Source organism: Sminthopsis crassicaudata, chromosome 1 (genome assembly GCF_048593235.1).
Source record: "Sminthopsis crassicaudata isolate SCR6 chromosome 1, ASM4859323v1, whole genome shotgun sequence".
NCBI classification, from domain to species: domain Eukaryota; kingdom Metazoa; phylum Chordata; class Mammalia; order Dasyuromorphia; family Dasyuridae; genus Sminthopsis; species Sminthopsis crassicaudata.
In genome coordinates, this window is record NC_133617.1 from 616527244 (window position 1) to 616545873 (window position 18630).

Genomic DNA, 18630 nt, shown 5'->3' on the forward strand with positions numbered 1-18630 from the left:
GTATTCCAGAGTTCTTTGGATGAATTGAAGATGAAGGGAATCATTCTCAGAATTGGAGGTAGGGAATCGGGGGAACTTCCAACTAACAGTTATGTGCCACATACATAGAGTAGATAGTCACTTCCACACCCCAAGACTTATGTATCTGACCTAAGCCTAGGGTCAAGATCTTCTATATGAGATAACTTTGTCCCTGTACCCAAGATCACATAAGGTTTATCTGAATTTCCTAGGGCAAACTCTGGAGTGTCTAGTAAACAAGTTCCCTTTAATCACGAACCACAATAAATCTGGCTTTGGAGAATAAGAAGCTTTTACTAGTATATTTGGTTCTTTGTTGAGTTATTCCAAAAAAATTTCTCCCTCCTGAGAGAAGATTGACAATATTTAAGGAATTGATGGAAGGAAAAAGATTTCCTCTTCCTGAAAAGTGAGTTATATGCTAGCTCCTAATCTTGATTAGAAGTCATCCTTCACCTAATGAGGGCAGGCTAAAATAATCAATTTGTTTTTTGCCCATCTTGAGATATCAGTTTCTGAATAACTGTCTATAAGTGATTATTTTATTTGTTTTGTTTATATAACATCCCCAGAATCTCATGGAAGTAAACAATATCGAGGTGGTCTGGCAACTCTTAAAGAATCGGGGTATGGCCCTCTGGAGGACATATCTGAGTAGGATGTGATGTATAGATCACCTTGACATACCAGGCTGAGATGATTATAGGGTCCAAGATCTGTATAACCACCCATCCCACCCATCCACACATATAACTTGGTGACAAAACAAGGACAAACCAAAAAGAACCTTGTTCTGTAAGGACAAAAAGACTGGCCTTGAATAAGCCCCTACCTGAAGATTAAAAAAAGCTATCAAACAAAAGGACACTGAATCACATGGAAGTTGGTATGTAGAAGAAGCTATTGGGTTTTCACCTATAAATGACCCTTGGAGAAAAATTACATCCTAATATATTGTGCTAATTTTGGAGTTTTCCCTTAAGCTGTTTTTAAAAATTGTCTTCCTCAATTAGTTTGCAAGCTCCTTTTAGACAGGAACTGACTTTGTTTTTATTTGTAGTGTTGTTTTTCGGTCCTGCCCAACTCTTTGTGACTCCATTTGGGCTTTTCTTAACAGATATGTTGGGAATGACGTGTTTGTTTTTTTTTTGTTTTGTTTTTTTTGTTTTGTTTTGTTTTGTTTTACAAATGAGGAAACTTCAGGCACATTGGGTTAAGTGACTTGCCCAGAGTCACACAGCTAGCTAGTAAGTCTCTGAAACCTGATGTGAAATCAGAAAGATAAGTGTTCCTGACTCTGGACCTGGCTGTGCAATCTATCCACTTTGTCAACTACCTGCCTGGTACATAGTGCTAAATAAATATTTGATTGCCTGGGATGCTTAAAAAAGAGAAGCTTTTTGGACTGTACAATTAAATCGTCGTTTTCTGAATAAGGGCTCAGACCAAGTGAAAAGTCGTTTTTAAAATAACCTGAAAGTATTAGGCTATCAGGTCTCCTGGTATACAAATCACATTAACTAAGGTTTATGTATCTGACAAACATATTAAGAGTCTAGATTTCAAGAAAAGATGTAGGTTAGGTGATTGATAATGCAGTGAGGTAATTTTGGAATTGGTTAAATGAATCCAATTACCTTGGAAGAGGACTACACCTGTTTTTTTTTGTTTGTTTGTTTTTTGGTTTTTTTTTTTAATCAATGAGTTAGGTGAAGGCATATTAGACATGCTCAGATTTGTAAATTACATTTAAGTAGTAATAGTTATTAACATATGAGATGTCAGAATTGGGGTCCAAAAATATCGCAGCAAGGGTTGAACAATGAAAACAATTCCATATGATGAAATTAAAAGAGGTAGAAATGTAAAGAGACTTTATTTTCCTTTCTTTGACTGTCCCGGGGATTCCGAGCAGCACTTAAAACTATGCTGCTTGTCAATGCCTCATAGGTTCTCCTCAAAGCATCCCCTACTACAATAAAGCCGGTAGAGCTACTTTCATCACGGTCCCAAAGTGTCCCTGATCACTTTAACACCAAGACCGCCAATAACATCTTGAAGCTTTCATTGGTATGAATTTTCGGAGAGCATTTCCCCAACTGAAAAGTCAGATGCTCTAATGGACTGTCAAATCTGTAGCCGCTAAGAACTCTCCAAAGGGCACAGGAGGATTTGTTGGAAAATAGGCTCTCAGAGTTCTTTCCACCAGACAGTCTTTTCCTTCCTTTCTCTTCCTTCTCCCTTACTTTTTCATCTCCTTTCCCTTACTCTCCTCTCTTCGTTACCCCTCTGTTCTTCAACTTATCCCTTTTCTCTACCTCTTCCTTCTTCTCCTTTACCCCTATTTCTGTCTCCCTTTCTCCCACTCCACTGCTTCTCACTCACCACCTCCCTCCTCCCTCTCTGGAGTCTCGCCAGGTATCCCGTCGGCCCCTGGGCGGCGCAGCGTCGGCCTACAGCGGGAGCTTCTCTAGCGGGCTCCGCACGTCTCGTTGGTGGGCAGCTGAAGAGCCGCGGGTTCGGCTCCGCACCTTCGAGGTTGCTCTCGCACTCTGGGCCGCGGACAGACAGACGGACGGACATCTCCGGAGTCATTCGGTCGGTGGGCGCGGCCGGGAGGGCGGGCGGCTCCTACCGGACGGTCAACTTTGAGCTGGATGGGCCTGGGGCGACCTCGGAGGTCGCTCTTGGGAGGCGGAAGGAGGGCTGGGGGTCAGTGGAGAAATTGGAGCTGGAGGTCCCGGAAACTCTCCCGAGGTTGGGAGGGCGGGAAAGCCCCAAGGCTGTGGCGGGGGTGCGGCAGCTGAGCCTTCCCTCTTCTTTCGGCTCTGCCTCTCCGAGGAGGAGGTCGCAGTCGGGTCCAGTTCGGGTCCGGGTGGGCTGGGCTCCTCAGGTCCGCAGGAGCTGTCCAGCACTTAGGAAGCTGAGCTTGAGAGTGCTGGCTCTTCCCCCCTCCCCCTCCAGCCTCGTGGGGGGTGGGTTCAGAAAACTTTCCCCTTCCCCCATCTCCTGTTGCCTCTCATCCTCTCAGGCTGCGGGAGAAGCTGCAGAAGTTAATTGGCTGAGTACAAGGTATGGGAACCCCCGGGTCCTCTTTTCTCCTAGGAGCTCAAATTCTAATTGAGTCCTGACACTTCCTCGTGTCCCCCCTCCGACCCCCCCGGCTTTTAAAAACAAACAAACCAACAAACGTGGTTATCGAAGTTTTCTGCTGTTCTGAAGGACTGACTTTAAGAATTTGTTTCACTCTGAAATATCACAAAGTTTATAAATATCTTTTTAACAGTTACTCTCACGGGAATCGGCTGAAAGCAGTTTAGGACTAGCAGGAATATTTTGAAAGGAGTTCTCTATTAGAATTCCCAAGGATTGTATTTGACCCTGTGCTGTTTATATATATACAGAGTGTTCCAAAAGTTTTTGTGCAGTTTTAAACTATTAAAACTATTCGAGCTTGACTGCACTAAGACTTTTGGGATACTGTGCATAACTTAGTAAAGGTACATAGATAACATGTTTATCAAATTTTTAGATCCAAAAAGCCTTCTTTCAGATTCCTTTGGGAGCAACTGATGAAAAAGATATTTATAAACTTCAGTTCACCAATTATTAAGCACCTCTGATATACTAAATACTCTTGCAAACTGGAGAAGCAAAGAAAAAAAAAAACCAATAGCATTATAGATTCTCTAGAACTGAGGGACCTCAAAAACCACTAGCCCAGCCCCTTCATTTTACAGAGAAGGCAACTGAGGCCTTGGGAGCTTAGGTGACTTGCCCAAGGTCACACAAGTAATAAGTGTCAGGGGTGCATTTTTGATCCTCAGGCTGAATGTCCTGTACTGACACTGTACTATGCTGCCTTCCTTCAAAAGGCTTATATTCTGTTGAGAGCTGTAATGTTTAAATAAGTACAAAGTAATTTTTCATTAGGAAAAAAATGTTGATTGGTTTGAACAGAAAGTAGAGTGAAGAGGAATAATTGAAATAAAAATGGGAAAGAAAGCTAGAGCCAGATTGGAGGATCTTCAATGCCAAGCTGGATAATTTGCCTTTTATTCTAGAAATAATAGGAAGCTATTCATGCGTAGTTATATGATATGATTGGATTTTTACTTTAGGATTTTTTGGGCAGTAATGTGAATGAATTGGAAAGGAGAAAGAGTATTTAAAAGCAGGAAAACAAATTGGAGACTATTCTATCAGTCCAGAAAAAAAAGGATAATGAAGTTTGAAGTAGGGTGGTAATTGACTCAGAGTGGAAAAAACTGTTTGAGTCAGGATATCAATGAAAAAAAAGTGTTAATGGATATCCTTGATGAAATGAACTAGAATGACCAGAAGGATGGTAATAGCCTCAACAGAATTAGGAAAATGTGGAGGGGCAGTTTTATCAAGGAAATTCCATTTTAAACATTTAAATTGAGATGCTGATGGGAAATCCTAGTGGAGATATTCAACAGTGATTTAAGAGTGCATCTTAAATTCATCTGCATAGTGTTGATATTTTAACTTATGGTAGCCAATGGGATCAGCTAGAGGGTAATTATAAAGAGGTAAAACAGGAAAAGAGAGGAAAAGCATGATAAAGACTAGGAGGAGAAAAAATGTATTGCTGGACTAATGTGAAAAAGACAAGATTAATTCATGGTAGAGGAAATGTGTATTAATCTTGTTTTTCAGAGAAACACATATCCCCCAAAATCAGACAAGTTAAATTCATTAGAAATCGGAATTCAGATCAACCATAAGGATTTTTTAAAAATCTCTGGCTTTATAATTCTATGAAAATAAAACCAATTAATTTGTTTTTACTATTTTATAGTTAATGATTAGCTATATTAAGGAAAATTCCCTAGCCATAATTTCTCTTTTTGCCTACATTGGTACTTTGGAAAAAATTTTAAGATTCTTGAATAAATGGTCTTTTAAAAAATACATAAGATTATCATGCTTGATCCTTTGGTTAATAGGTCAGAGATTTTGGCTCATGTAAATTTACTACAACACTTTTCTCTGGGTTTTTCAGAGCCACAGAAAGACTGTCTAAGCCAGTAACCATTTCAAAGAGAAAAGACAGGAATGGGGTTGAATAGGTAAATTTTCTCAACACTAAAAATCAAGTTATCATTATGCATGTATGTGTGTGTATATACATATATATATATATGTTAAATACTATTCATGTATGTACATGTGTATATACATTTATACACTAAATACTGCTTTTAGATTATAAGGTACTTAAAGGCCCAAGCTTTGCCTTAATTTTCTCTGTGAACTACTAATAGCACATCACAGAGAGTAGATACTTAATAAGTAGTTAATGTGTCTTCTTTTTTTGACAGCTGTAATTTCACACTTTCTGACAAGTATAAAGTGTTCAGATCTCTCCCCTAATTTCCTAGTATCCTTCACTTTTCTTATCCCATCCATGAAGGGAAAGTTGGGGCAAAAGGAAGATAACTTCCCTTTTTTTTTTTTTTTTTTTTTTGTAATTTTTTTGGTAATTCCTATGTTATTAGAATAATAATAATAATAATGCCAGTCTCTAACCAGTCCAACTAAAGGTACTTAGAATTTCTGTTCACCTTACTGACAGCCAACAAAAATCATTGTAGAAAGCTAATGTAAGCAAGGAAAAGCTATTTCTATCTCCATATATAAAACACAGATATCAGATATCTTCTGTCACTGAGTTCTTATAAAGAAGCATTTTTTTGTTTTTAGTTCCCATTAAACTGGGTCTCAATTTCTTATGGTAAATGATGTTCTAATTCATGCCCTCATGACATCACATCGGCTACCAGACCCTTTTGGTGTCTGCAACCTTCACACATATATAAGGTTAGTATGATAAGTTTTGTAGTTTGTTAAATAGTTGATAGTAAAAAGAAAATGAGATGAAAAAGATTTGTGAAATTATTTTACAAATTTATCAAATTTTTTTAAAATTGCTTGTCTAAATTACAGATCTAACTAGGATTGAGTAACTGAGGTTTTGCCTCTGGTCACTAATATGGAGGAAAATTTCTTCTCCTGAAGATGTAGACACTTCTCTCCCCAAATCTCATGGTTCTGTGCTGGCTTATGCTACCTGACAAGACCCTGTTCCCTTCACTGTTCCTATTTACCATTCTCAGGGTCCCATCACCATAAAATCCCTGATTTCCTTCTTCCTCTCTGACCCTTCTTCCTTTTCTTTGAGAGCACTCCTCTAGACACAAGTTAAGACACTTGAACTAAACTGCCTTATCTCCTGATACAACTCTCCTTTAGAAGACTGTCCTCTGTGATATTATTGCCACCACCTTCTCCCATTCCCCAAAATGTTTTTGTCTCTGGTGAAAAAATTTTGTAGTTAAAGCTCTGATACCCATTTGAAAGTATCATGAACTTTCCATATATGCAATGGAACTTGTATGTATTTCCTGGTTTCATTATGCATTCATATTTCAAATTTAGTTATATTAACAACATATATTACACTGATTTAATTTGAAGTAAAAGCCAGGGGCATAATCTGAAGAAATGATTAACTCTAAGGTTTTTAAGCAAAGAATGAATTAATCTTCAAAGTATGCACAAGTCCTTTGTCAATATTTAACCTAAGTTAATGGTATTTGAAAATAGGAGCCTACACCAAGGATATTTATGTAGTACCTTAAATTTTACAAAATATTTTATATACTCAGGTATTATTACTCTTCAGTAAGTTAATTTAATTTATATTGTCACTCTGTAGATAATGAAACTAAAGTCTCAGAAGTTAAATAGTTTTTATCATAAGTATTTGTGTCACATAGATGACATATGAAGAGGCAAGATCAAACCTAGATTCTTCTGATTCTAAATTTAGTACCCTAGTCATTCAATGGATAAAATCCTGGGCCTCAAGTTGGAAGACCCGAGTTCAAATTCAGCCTCAGACACTTACCAACTTAACTTCTGTTTGCCTTACTTTCCTCAGCTTTAAAAATAGAGACAATAAATAGCATCCATCTTTTATGATTGGTGAGAAGATCAAATGAGGTATTTGTTTAAAAAAATAAAAGCACTTAGCACAACAATTCCTTTCACTTAGTAGGCAGTATATAAACACTTATTGCCTTCCCTTCTTCCACCCCTATTCACTATACTGTGCTGGCTTTTTGTAAGAATGTCTCATAAGTATGTTACTCTCAGTGCCCTTCCTAAACTCTGCATGCTGGGACTAATAGTTCTGTGTACCTTTAGAAAATTAATCATATTTATAGTCATTTGGTCTCTTAATTCACACAAGAAAGGCCAGCTGGATGAAGATATGTTATCTATCTATCTATATCTATAATCTATCTATATCTATCTATATATCTATGTTTATAGATATATAGATAAAGATATGAATATGTAAAGCCTGTTGAAAATTTGGGAGTTGAAAGAAGGAAGGAGTAGGATAGGTTAGATTACCTTCCAGTAATTATAAATCTTCTCTATTAATCCTGAATTTTCCAGGAAAGTAAAAACAGATCTGTTTAGTATTTATCAGTATTGTTATATGACAGTAAAATATAGAATATATATAATATCTTTGAAAAATAAAATTAAGTATAATTCAGAGGGCAATAGAGAGGCTCATAATAGGTGTATATATTTCATATATGTGAATATTTTTAATGGACCTGTAATTTCATTGGTAAAAGGAGCTTCAGTGAGGACATTGCCTTTATCAATGCATACCAACAACAACCATGCAGTATATAAGTCTTAGAATATTTCCTGAAGACGCTGAAAGATTAAGTTTAAAATTAAATTTTTAAGATTAAAAAAATATTCAGGGTCTTATAGCCACTATGTGTCAGAGACAGAATTTGAACCCAGGGCCTCTTAGCTCCCAGAACAGGCCCTCTATTATATTCCATGTTGCCTCTCTCACATATGATATTAACCTAGTAATATTATCTTATGTGTAAGTAGTGAATATTGGATCAAATCTTAATCATGATTGTTTTATACATTCTGTTACAGGATATGTGAGTATGTAAACTACAATAGACTATAAGTTCTCTGATGGCATTTAAAATACAGCAACATTTCAATTGTGATGGCAACTGAGACGGAAAAGACCTTTGCTCTCCTCCAGACATTTAGCACTCTATCTGTTATTTCTAGCCTTGGTTTAGGTTTATTCTGCTTTGTAGCAGACAGACTTTTTCAGTTTTCTTCCATTCAGCAAAGTGACTGGCTTAGAGCCCTCTCTGATAATGCAGTGCATGGTTTAATTGGAATGTGGTCATGGGCAATAGTAATTGGATTCAAGAAGAAGAGTGATTTTGGAGAAATAATTTTGGCTGGATTTCTAGCCTCTTTTATTGATGTGGACCACTTTTTTCTAGCTGGATCTCTATCTTTAAAGGTAAGAAACAATTTCATTTTCTTGTTGTTTTTCCAAATAATCTCAGCCAAATATTCTTCCCATCAGTTCTTAAAAATTTAACACGTATCTTTTTTTTTTGTTACTTTATATTAATGACATGAAGTTATAAAAACTGTTACTACATAGCATATGTAAAAGCCCAAAATATATAAAGAATTGTTTTTTAAATCCTACCTTATCATTTACTTTATTATAAACTTAGTCAACAAACATTTGGTTACACGAGGAGCAAAGTAGAGACAGAATATAAAATTGTAAGCTTGTTACATACACTACACTAATAAGAGAGTAATAAAATCAACTTGTTTGTGTTTACTTTTGAATTTCTTCTATAGATTCTTTTGTATATTTTTAAACATTTTATTAATGCTGTTTTCTTTCTTTCATTTCTATCACTACCAACTAACACTCCCCTCCTAAACAGAAGCCTTCCTCCATAACAATAAAGTAGAGAGAAACAAATCAAATAGAATTAATATATTGACCTTGTCTGAAAAAATATATATCATTTTAAGCTTTAAGTCTATCCCTGTTCTTCTAAAGGAAGGAAAGTGTATTTTATCTTCAGTCTTTTAAAATCTTGATCATTGCATTGTTCAGAGTTCTGAAAACTTTCAGTTATCTTTGACAGTACTAGGATCATCTTGTAAATAGTTCTGTTTCTGATCATTTTTCTCTGCAATAGACATTCTTAAGATTCTCAGAAATTGTCATAGTTATAATTTCTTATAATGCAGTGATATTCAGTTACATTCACATATCACAATTTGTTCAACTGTTCTCCTAGTCAGTCTTTGCTACAACAAAAAGTATTGCTAAAAATCCTTTTTGTACTAAATGGGTCATTTCTCTCAGTTTTTGAGTATATACAAAATACTAGTGTATGTGGGTCAAAAGATATGTACATTCAGTGAAGTAACTTTTGGGTAGTGCTCCAAATTAATTTCAGTAATGATGGGAAAATTAATTATTCTAAAGCAATCTGTTACTTTGTCTGCCTTTCCAAAACTCTTCTAACATCTATTTTCTTCTTTTGTTGTATTTGTCTTCTAAGTGTTGTAAGAGTTTTCATTTCTCATATTATTGATTGGGAGCTTTTTAAATATATGGTTATTTTTCATATTATTTTGATTTTTTCCATTTGAAAACTCTGTTCATGTTCTTTTACCCTTTATCTATTGGGGAGTGGCTCTTGTTTTCTATATTTATATAAATTCCAGATATATCAGAAATTTATTGTGAAGTTGTTTTTTTTTTCTGTATCATTCCCTTTCTGATTCTAATTTTGCTGGTGTAGAAGCTTTTCATTTTTAATAATGTAATTCAGATTGCTCATTCTTTGTTCTATGATCACTTATGTTCTTTGTAATGTAAGAATTCTGTCCCTAGAAAAAACTGTTAAAAATATCTCTTCTCTTCATTTTTCTGTAATAAAATTATATATCCATTTGAAGTTTATTGTTGTATATAGGATAATATGTTGGTCTAAGACTAATTTCTGCCAGATTGCTTTCAAGTTATCCCAGCATCTTTTAAACCCTAACCTTAGTAATTGACATCTTTGGACTTCTCAAACACAATAATACTATGTTGTATTGTTTCTGGGTGTCATAGAACTAATGTATTTTTCCTGCTTTTAACCAGTTCCCAAAGACTTTTGATAATTATTATTTTGTAGTATAAATTGAAATATGACATTTTCAGGCCCCCATCATTCTTGGTTTTTTTCATTATTTCTCTTTGAAATTCTTGACATTTACCTCTCCATATGAATAGCTTTGGTTATTAGTGAGATTGAATTTTTTTTAAATGATGTTTTTCATTTTGTGTTTCTTCTTAAAAATTGTCTGCTTATATCTTTGAGTATCCAACTTGGACTTGGAGTTAATTACTTTTGCAAATTTTGACACCTTTCTATATATTTTAGATGTCATTTTCATTTGTTAGAGTTTATATAAATAGACAATCTGTTTTTCTTTTGATTATTTTGCTTTTATTGTAAATTGTTTATTCAAATTTTTAAGGACCTCCATTTTGCCTTCAATAATTTCTTCTTTTTGTTTAATAGAAAAAAAAATGTCCTTTGCATATGTTGCTCCATTTTCTCTTATGCTTTTTATAGTTTAAAAAAAAAGTTGTCTATTATCCAGCTAAAATTCACTAACATGTGAAACAAAAGATGTATCTAAACACATTTTTAAAATAAGTTATTAACAAATTTTTAGAGATAATTGTTAATAATAAATTCTTCAATCTTTTTTTTAAGTTATCAAAGACTAATCTTTTATATACATTTGGTTAACTATTTGATATCTTTGTTCTGTCTCACAGATTTCTTTCTCTATTTTTTTGTCTAATACTTATTTTGATGATAGCCAATTTATAATATATTTCAAAGACTGATAGAGATGACGGGGATTTTTTTTTTTAAGTAATATGATAGGGGCAGCTAGGTGGCGCAGTGGATAGAGCACCAGCCTTGAATTCAGGAGGACCCAAGTTCAAATGTGGTCTCAGAGACTTACACTTCCTAGCTATGTGACCCTGGGCAAGTCACTTAACCCCAGCCTCAAAAAAAAAAAAAAAAAAAAAAGTAATAAGATAGAAGTTACTCTGTCAATTCTTTGTCAAATCTGTCAACAATTACATGTTTCAGAAATTATTTTTAATTTGTGATCCCTGTGATCCCTGATACATTACACCAAGCAAATATTCAAATGTTGGTTTAGTTTTTTTTTTTTTAAGTTGTTTTTTTGTTTTGTTTTGTTTTGTTTAAAACCATCATAAAGCCACGATTCATCTAGCAGGTAGCTTTCATCAGGTTAAATACTATACAAGTCCTTCAGTTCCAGAGTAGAATATTGAAAATAATTTCTTTTGCATTTACCAGTAGATGGCATAGTTCATCAGTAATAAATATTAGCGAATTTTTTTTTTGGTTGTTTTTGAGTAATGGTCTTCATGTTTATTTTTGCAGCAATCTGCAATTACTCATAATTTGTCTATAAACAAATTGTATATTAATATTCTAGCAAGAAACCTGGAATAAGTTCCTTGTTATTTTTTTTTATACCCTGTTAATTAGCATGCAGCATTTAAAATGAAGGGCTACAATCCCTCTAATTTTGTCCGTCTGCATTTTGGATTTCCTTCACAGACTAATCGTACACTATTTCAAAGTCCGATTCTTTTTGTACAGCAAAACAACTGTTTGGACATGTATACATACATTGTATTTAATTTATACTTTAACATATTTATCATGTATTGGTCAACCTGCCATCTGGGGGGACAGGGAAGGAGGGGAAAAATTAGAACAAAAGGTTTGGCAATTGTCAATGTTGTAAAATTACCCATGCATATATCTGGTAAATAAAAACTATTCAAATATAAAAAAATAATAATAAATAAAATGAAGGGCTAGTCAATAACAACAAATTTTAAATATAGAAAATTGCCATCTCTGGCTAGTTGTTGTAGTTGTATGGTATAGCATAGTATCAACAAGTAAGTAGTTGATAGAATTGTGGTTGAATAGAGTAGTTGAAATGTCCAACATAACCCTATGATTCTATAAATAGTCACATATAATTGGCCCAGATTTTTTATTTATTCTTACACTAAGGATTACTTTTTCTTCCCATTGGAAATAAAATCTCCCATTTAGTCCTATGAGTCCGTATTTATATATATACATATGTATTTTTAAAATTGATCTTGGGGCAGCTAGTTGGTGCAGTGGGTAGAGCATCAGCCCTGAAGTCAGAAGGACCTGAGTTCAAATGTGACCTCAGACACTTAACAGTTCTTCCTAGCTGTGTGACACTGGGCAAGTCACTTAACCTCAATTGCCTCAGCAAATAAATACTTTTTTTTTTTTTTTAACATTCATTTAAAATTTTTTTTTGAGTTCCAAATTTTCTCCCTCTCTCCAGTCTTTACCTAAACTTTGAGAAGACAAGTAAAATGATATCACTATTTGTATGTGTTTTAAACTAGAATTTTTAATTATATCTTTCATGCTGTAAATCATTAGTTCTCAAAATATGGTCCCAGGATCTCAGGAAGTCCCCAAGGATTTAAAAGGATTTTCATGGTCAAAACTATTTTTATAATAATATTAAAGTGTTATTTACTTATTAAACTACTTTTTCCTTTTCCAAATACACATCTCTGTGAGGACAGATTTTCTTCAGGTACTTCAACACAAAAACATATTGCAACAGATGAAATGCAGAAGCAGATGTGGGAATCCAAATGTTTTTTATTAAACTAGCCATTAAAGAGATTTGAAAAAATGTGTAAAACAATGCCATTTTCTCATTTTTTTTTTCATTTTGGAAATACAGTTGTTGTTGTTGTTTTTAATGCTACTTGTGTTCACATATAATAGGCTTATTATTGCTTTTTAAAAATTAGTTATTAGTTTAATATGGCATCAATGTAAACTTCTAATATTTTAAATATTGCAATAATCCACATAAAATCTCTTTTGGGGGCCTCAATAATTTGTAAGAATATAAAGAGGTCCTTTGATTTAAAAAAAGTTTAGAGTTTCTGCTCTCTGTATATAAAAATAATGAATTAATTTCTATAGAAAAGCTCAATTCAGAGATACATGTTTTAGAATCTGTTTATGTACCTATGACATTCTGCCAAGATTTAAATAATTTTCTACTGTAAAAAATTGAATTCTACTTTATTATGGGATGATCAGAGCAACTTATTTGCAAAATAGTTCTACTGTGTTAATTATCTGTTAATAGTAATAGTAGTAGTAATTGCTAGCATTTATATAGTGCTTATTATGTTCTAGGCACTGTAGGCACTTTACAAATATCTCATTTGATTCTCACAACAGTCCTGAAAGGTAGGTTCTATTATTATCAACATTTTATAGAGAAAACTGAGACATGAAGATTTTTTTTAAAATAATTCTGGTCTTTTTGATTCCATAATCAGTACCTTACCACAGATGCATCTGTTCTTCCTAACTGTTCAGGTTATTTAAGTTATTGCATCTGTTCTTCCTAGCTGTTCAGATTATTTATTTTTATTTAGGAACAAGAGCATGTTTGTTCTAAGTATAATATAGTAACTTGTTTATGCCAACTCAATATAAGCTTTTGAAGTTAGCAGATTGGAAAGGTGTGAAAGTATGGACCCAGGTTAAAGTTAGACAGCAAACTGATTTTCTTTTCCTTTTTTGTGTTAGCAACCCATGACACCAATCTCCTAATGGGTGGTAAGATTTTAATCTCCATTAATGGAAAGAGTACCCACACTAATAAAATTACAGATAATTTGAAATATTGGAGAAATGTGCATGATATTGCTACATGGTTCTAGCAACTTAGAGGAAAAATAAAGTGATAATATAATCATTTTGCTAATGTTTTATAATATTTGATTCCCTGCTTTGTGTTGACACAAAATAAAGGGGAGAGTTCCTCAAATCTGATTATTTAAGTAAGAAAATAGCTCCCATTATACATATCACCTACCTTTATTTTGTATATAGTTGTTTTGATTCATGTATTGGAATGAAGCCAATAGAGAAAAATTTTACTTGCTACTTCAATCAAAAAAACTGGAAAATAACCAATAAATATCTTAAAAAAAAAAAAAAAAAAAAAAAAAAAAAAACTTCCCACATAGAAACAATACTTGATATTTCTTTTTCTTTCCCCCCCAGGCTGCTTTGAACCTACCACATAGGCCTTTTCTCCACTGTTCTACTCTGATACCTATTGTGGTAGTGGCACTAAAGTTGATTATGCACCTTTTCCAGCTCAAAGATTCATGGTGCTTTCTTCCCTGGATGTTATTTATTTCTTGGACTTCTCACCATGTTCGGGATGGAATTCGTCATGGTTTATGGATTTGCCCTTTTGGAAAAACTTCTCCCCTGCCATATTGGCTCTATGTGACAATCACAGCATCTTTACCTCACTTAAGTTCATTCATTATGTATTTAGCAGGAACCAGAGAGATGTCTATAAAACATGAAATTCATATCGATGTTTAAGGGAACTAGGTGACAACTTTTGGAGAACACTGTTTAAAAGTAATCATTGAATGTACTCATCATTGAAGTGAATTTTTAAATACATGTCACTTCTGCAGCAATTGTAGTTCTAATATTTAGTTTCTTTGCTTATAGAATTGTTTTGCATGGTAAACAAAATTATTTTAATAAGAATGTCACGTATGCAGTTTTAGTCATATATATATATATACATGTATATATATGTATATATATATGTGTGTGTGCAAAAATTGTTTCATTTCTTCTAACTCAGATTTTTTAATACCTTTATTCAGTTTTTCTTGTTTCACCATCAGCATTTTGGGTTTTAGTTTTGTTTATTATTGAGATCATGATTGTTTCCAAAAAAATATTTTAAGGGGCCATTTACAAGCAATCATCCATATTTGTTGAGTTGAATTGAATTGAAGTTTTGGAGTATAATATACTTTTGAGCAGCCTATTTCCTTCTGAAAAGAAGCTCAAGATTTAGGTTGCCCAAGTTCTAGAGAGCTAACATTATGTTGAGCTGCTTAACTCCTGTGAATCTTGAAGCACTGAAATAACTAAAGTTGAATGCTATTCATATATAAAAATGATTGCTAGTATTTATTTTGAATTTTTATCTAGCCTGAAAATACAACTTGCCAGGTGCTAATAGTTAATTTAAGACAGAATTAATTTATCTAAATAGAGTATTGAGAGTAGTTTGGTGGTTGGGCATCAAATGGTTTGGTGGTGGAATTTATTATCTAATGTTAGAACAAATTTACTATTTCAGGAAATACATTCCCACTACAATAAAGTATTAACTATAATATAATGCTTATAATAATATTTTATCAAAGTGTCTTCTATCTAGAAGTTTTGCCCATGAATCCCATGCATTGAGATTTTATCTGTTTTTTTTTGTTTGGTTTTGTTTTATTTTTAAGATACTACTACTACTACTACTAGATATGAATCTGTCTACATTATTTACAGAATAATAATTAAATGGATTTTTTGGTTATGTCAGTGGAGCTTCAACTGACCTTTGATCTATAAACATAACCACTAATAATGTAATATCAAATATAGGATATACATATATGCCACTAAGATTATTCCAATTGCCATCAGTTTGTTTATATACTCTGTCAAAAAATAATATATCAGTCAAATGATTAAAAAGAATTAAATTGCTTACTATTTAAAAGGAAAAGTATAACTTTTCCCCAAATAAGCTAATTTAAGGAAACTTAATTTTTGCTATATTCCTTTAAATCAATGTCTGTTAAATTGGCCTAGTTTAGAGAAGAAATGAACAGTTATAACTCTTGGATTTACATACAGTTTAAAGCTACCTTTCTGAAGATCAGTGTATTCAGGGTCACATGATGTATTTTACTGCACACAAAATCCATTGTCTTCATATGTTATTTATATTTTCTTACGGATGTGAACTATGATGCCAATAATGATGTGTGCCTTACTTAATCTGTGAGAAATTATGAATGATTCATGAAGCCTAGTTGAGAAAAAAGAGATTTTTTTTTTATATCACACTGAATTGATGTTCAGTAAATTGTCATTAAGTTCTATCCATGCTCTGATTAATTCATTCAAGTCCATCAATGAAAAAGGACACACTTTATTATCTTTTTGTTTCCAAATAGGAAAAATAACCAATTTTTAAAAATTAATTAATCAAAGAAGTATTATTCTCTTGTTTACTTTCTTTTTAATCAAGTTTTAAAATGCTTCATAATTTTTTTTCTTCAAACCAGGTTGGAATTTAATCAAAATACAGGATGTCATTAAAGAATATTACATTGGCATTTGTTTCTTTTTTATTTCTTAAATTAATTGGGCAGAGGGGAATAACTTTGAAAATGGTACTATAAGTGACTTAATTTTACTAATTAAAAGCGGATTGGGGTTGATTTCTCTCTCCAACATAGTCTCTTCATTTAATCACTCTGGAAACTGTAGTTATGACCTCTTGCAGGTTAGACATAGGGCAATTGTTTTTCTAATTGTGTTATCTCTTAAACTCGAATGCTACTTTGAACTCCATTGTGTGGCTATATATTAGAACCCAGTGATCCATTTTTGTGCCATTACTACTATAACAATATTCTATTTAAAGAGCTGGAGTTGTGCTTTGTCTGCCTGAATGTATCAATTACTTTTAAACATTCTCAGGTAATAACTTTGCTCTAATAGTGTCCTCCTTTTATTACTAAGATATATCTGGACTTCTTTTCACCTATTGCTTTCCTTTATCCATGTTATTCATTTTTGCCACTCACAAAGAAAATCCTGCTTTGGTTTGAGTTCCTGCCTCTGAATAGGGGCTATGTTATTTTTTTTCCCCCCTGAGGCTGGGGTTAAGTGACTTGCCTAGGGTCACACAGCTAGGAACTGTTAAGTGTCTGAGACCACATTTGAACTCAGGGTCCTCCTGTATTCAAGGCCGGTGCTCTATCCACTGCACTACCTAGCTACCCCTATGTTATTTTTTTCTTAGATTTTTCCCCTTTCCACTGTTTTTCCTTTTGTTCCTGATTTAGGATCCATTCCTATAAGAGATTGAGAGCATAGGAGTATTGTTTCCTAATTGAATTTTCCCATTGTCCTTGATTGAGCAGTTCATTATTACCTCCTGCATTTTTCATGATAATTTCTCCCCCATTTGCCATGAAATCTCTCTGGATTTGTGCTCACTCACTCTTCTGGATATCAGTTGGCCCTAGAAGCTCTAATTCCCCTTCTCTGGAGGGAGGATGCCCAAGGAGACCCAACTATCTCTCAGAGGTAATAGGTAATAGGTAAGCACTAATTCCCTTATTGTCAGGTCTCCATCTTCTATTAAAAAATGTGCTTGTCCCACAATGAGAATTTCTTTATTGGCACCCTCTCCCAACACTGAAAAGGAGTTCCTCCTTTTCTCTCTGCTTCAATCCCTCCCTTTGTCAAATAACCTATTCTCCTGTAAGCCCTCTTTTTCCTAAAATACTTAAACAGTTCTTTTTTCTTCATTGTTTACCATTGACTTGGAGAGATATCACACAATCCTCTTTTATCTTTTCCTCTTCCTATTTTGAAATTTAGTTCCATAATTTCAATTCTTTTGTAGATAAGATGTTTTGGTAAGTTTAGTCTATGTTGTTTCTGGCCTATTTCACCTCCATTGTTTCTATTTAAGTTCTGCTTTTACTTTTGTGTCTTTGTGTACTCTTAACATCCATCAACAGATTTCTTTTTGTTATTTTTTTGTTTTTATAGTTTTTTTTCCTTTTATTTTTTTGTGATAATTTATTTCATCTTTTGTGTCTCCTTGGTTGTTGTATTTGGTGCAATAGAATGGTCTAGACTCAGACATATACTAATTATGTGATCCTGGGTAAGTCACTTAATTTTACTTGTTTCATCTGTAAAATAAGCTAGAGAAGGAAATTGGCAAATTACTCTAGCACAATGGTCCTCAAACTTTTTAAATAGGGGGTCAATTTACTGTCCCTCAGACTGTTGGAGGGTCGGACTATAGTAAAAACAAAGGCTCACACTGTCTCCGCCCTTCAGCCCATTTGCCATAACCCAGGCCATAGTTTGAGAACCTGTGGACTAAAGTTACTAAAGAACTCAAAAGAAATAAAATACATTTTAAAATCACAAGCAAAAGAAGATAAACCAAAAGGAAAGATAAGTCAGTTTTCAAGAAATCTAAATGAATCTATACCCTGTGAATTCCCAAAAGAACATGTAAGTATAGCAGAATATTCCAGAAGAAACAATAAATTAACCAAATGAAATACCCAAATTTCTTGCTCACTCCATCAGTTTCTTTGGCATTATTTTCAATTCCTCAGGATAACTTGCATCAATAACTGTAAGAGCCCTTTAAATGGGCGGCGCCACAGTGCATCGGGAGATTGAGGCCCAGAAGTAATTTCTGTGGATATTAGGACTGCCCTTGGGTGGGATCTTGGCCACGATGAGATAGCTTCGTAATGGGTGACTCTCGCTGATTGGCTGTGTGTGTGACCTCACAGGCCCTTTATAAGCCCACTGCAGGCAGCAGTCGCTCTCTTTAACCTGGCGCTCTTCACCCTGGCTCCCTAGCCTGGGTGGCCAAGCCAAGATGGGTAGCCAAAAGAGGTAAGGAGTTTGGTAGTGAACA

General features: G+C 33.9%; 1 protein-coding gene across 5 annotated transcripts; it reads left to right on the forward strand.

Moving 5' to 3' along the window:
• The first annotated feature begins 1770 nt into the window (after positions 1-1770).
• On the forward strand, positions 1771-16272 carry TMEM267 (transmembrane protein 267). Of its 5 annotated transcripts, XM_074282571.1 has the most exons (5): positions 2635-3093; positions 5051-5117; positions 5752-5868; positions 8029-8416; positions 14133-16272. In XM_074282571.1, the coding sequence occupies exons 4-5, from the start codon at positions 8105-8107 to the stop codon at positions 14463-14465; spliced, it is 645 nt and encodes a 214-aa protein (XP_074138672.1). In that variant the 5' UTR covers positions 2635-3093; positions 5051-5117; positions 5752-5868; positions 8029-8104; the 3' UTR covers positions 14466-16272. The 5 variants fall into 5 exon arrangements, with proteins under 5 accessions (XP_074138673.1, XP_074138668.1, XP_074138672.1 ...); XM_074282567.1 differs by lacking the exons at positions 2635-3093; positions 5051-5117 and adding an exon at positions 1775-2619; XM_074282569.1 differs by lacking the exon at positions 5051-5117.
• Positions 16273-18630: the final 2358 nt, after the last annotated feature.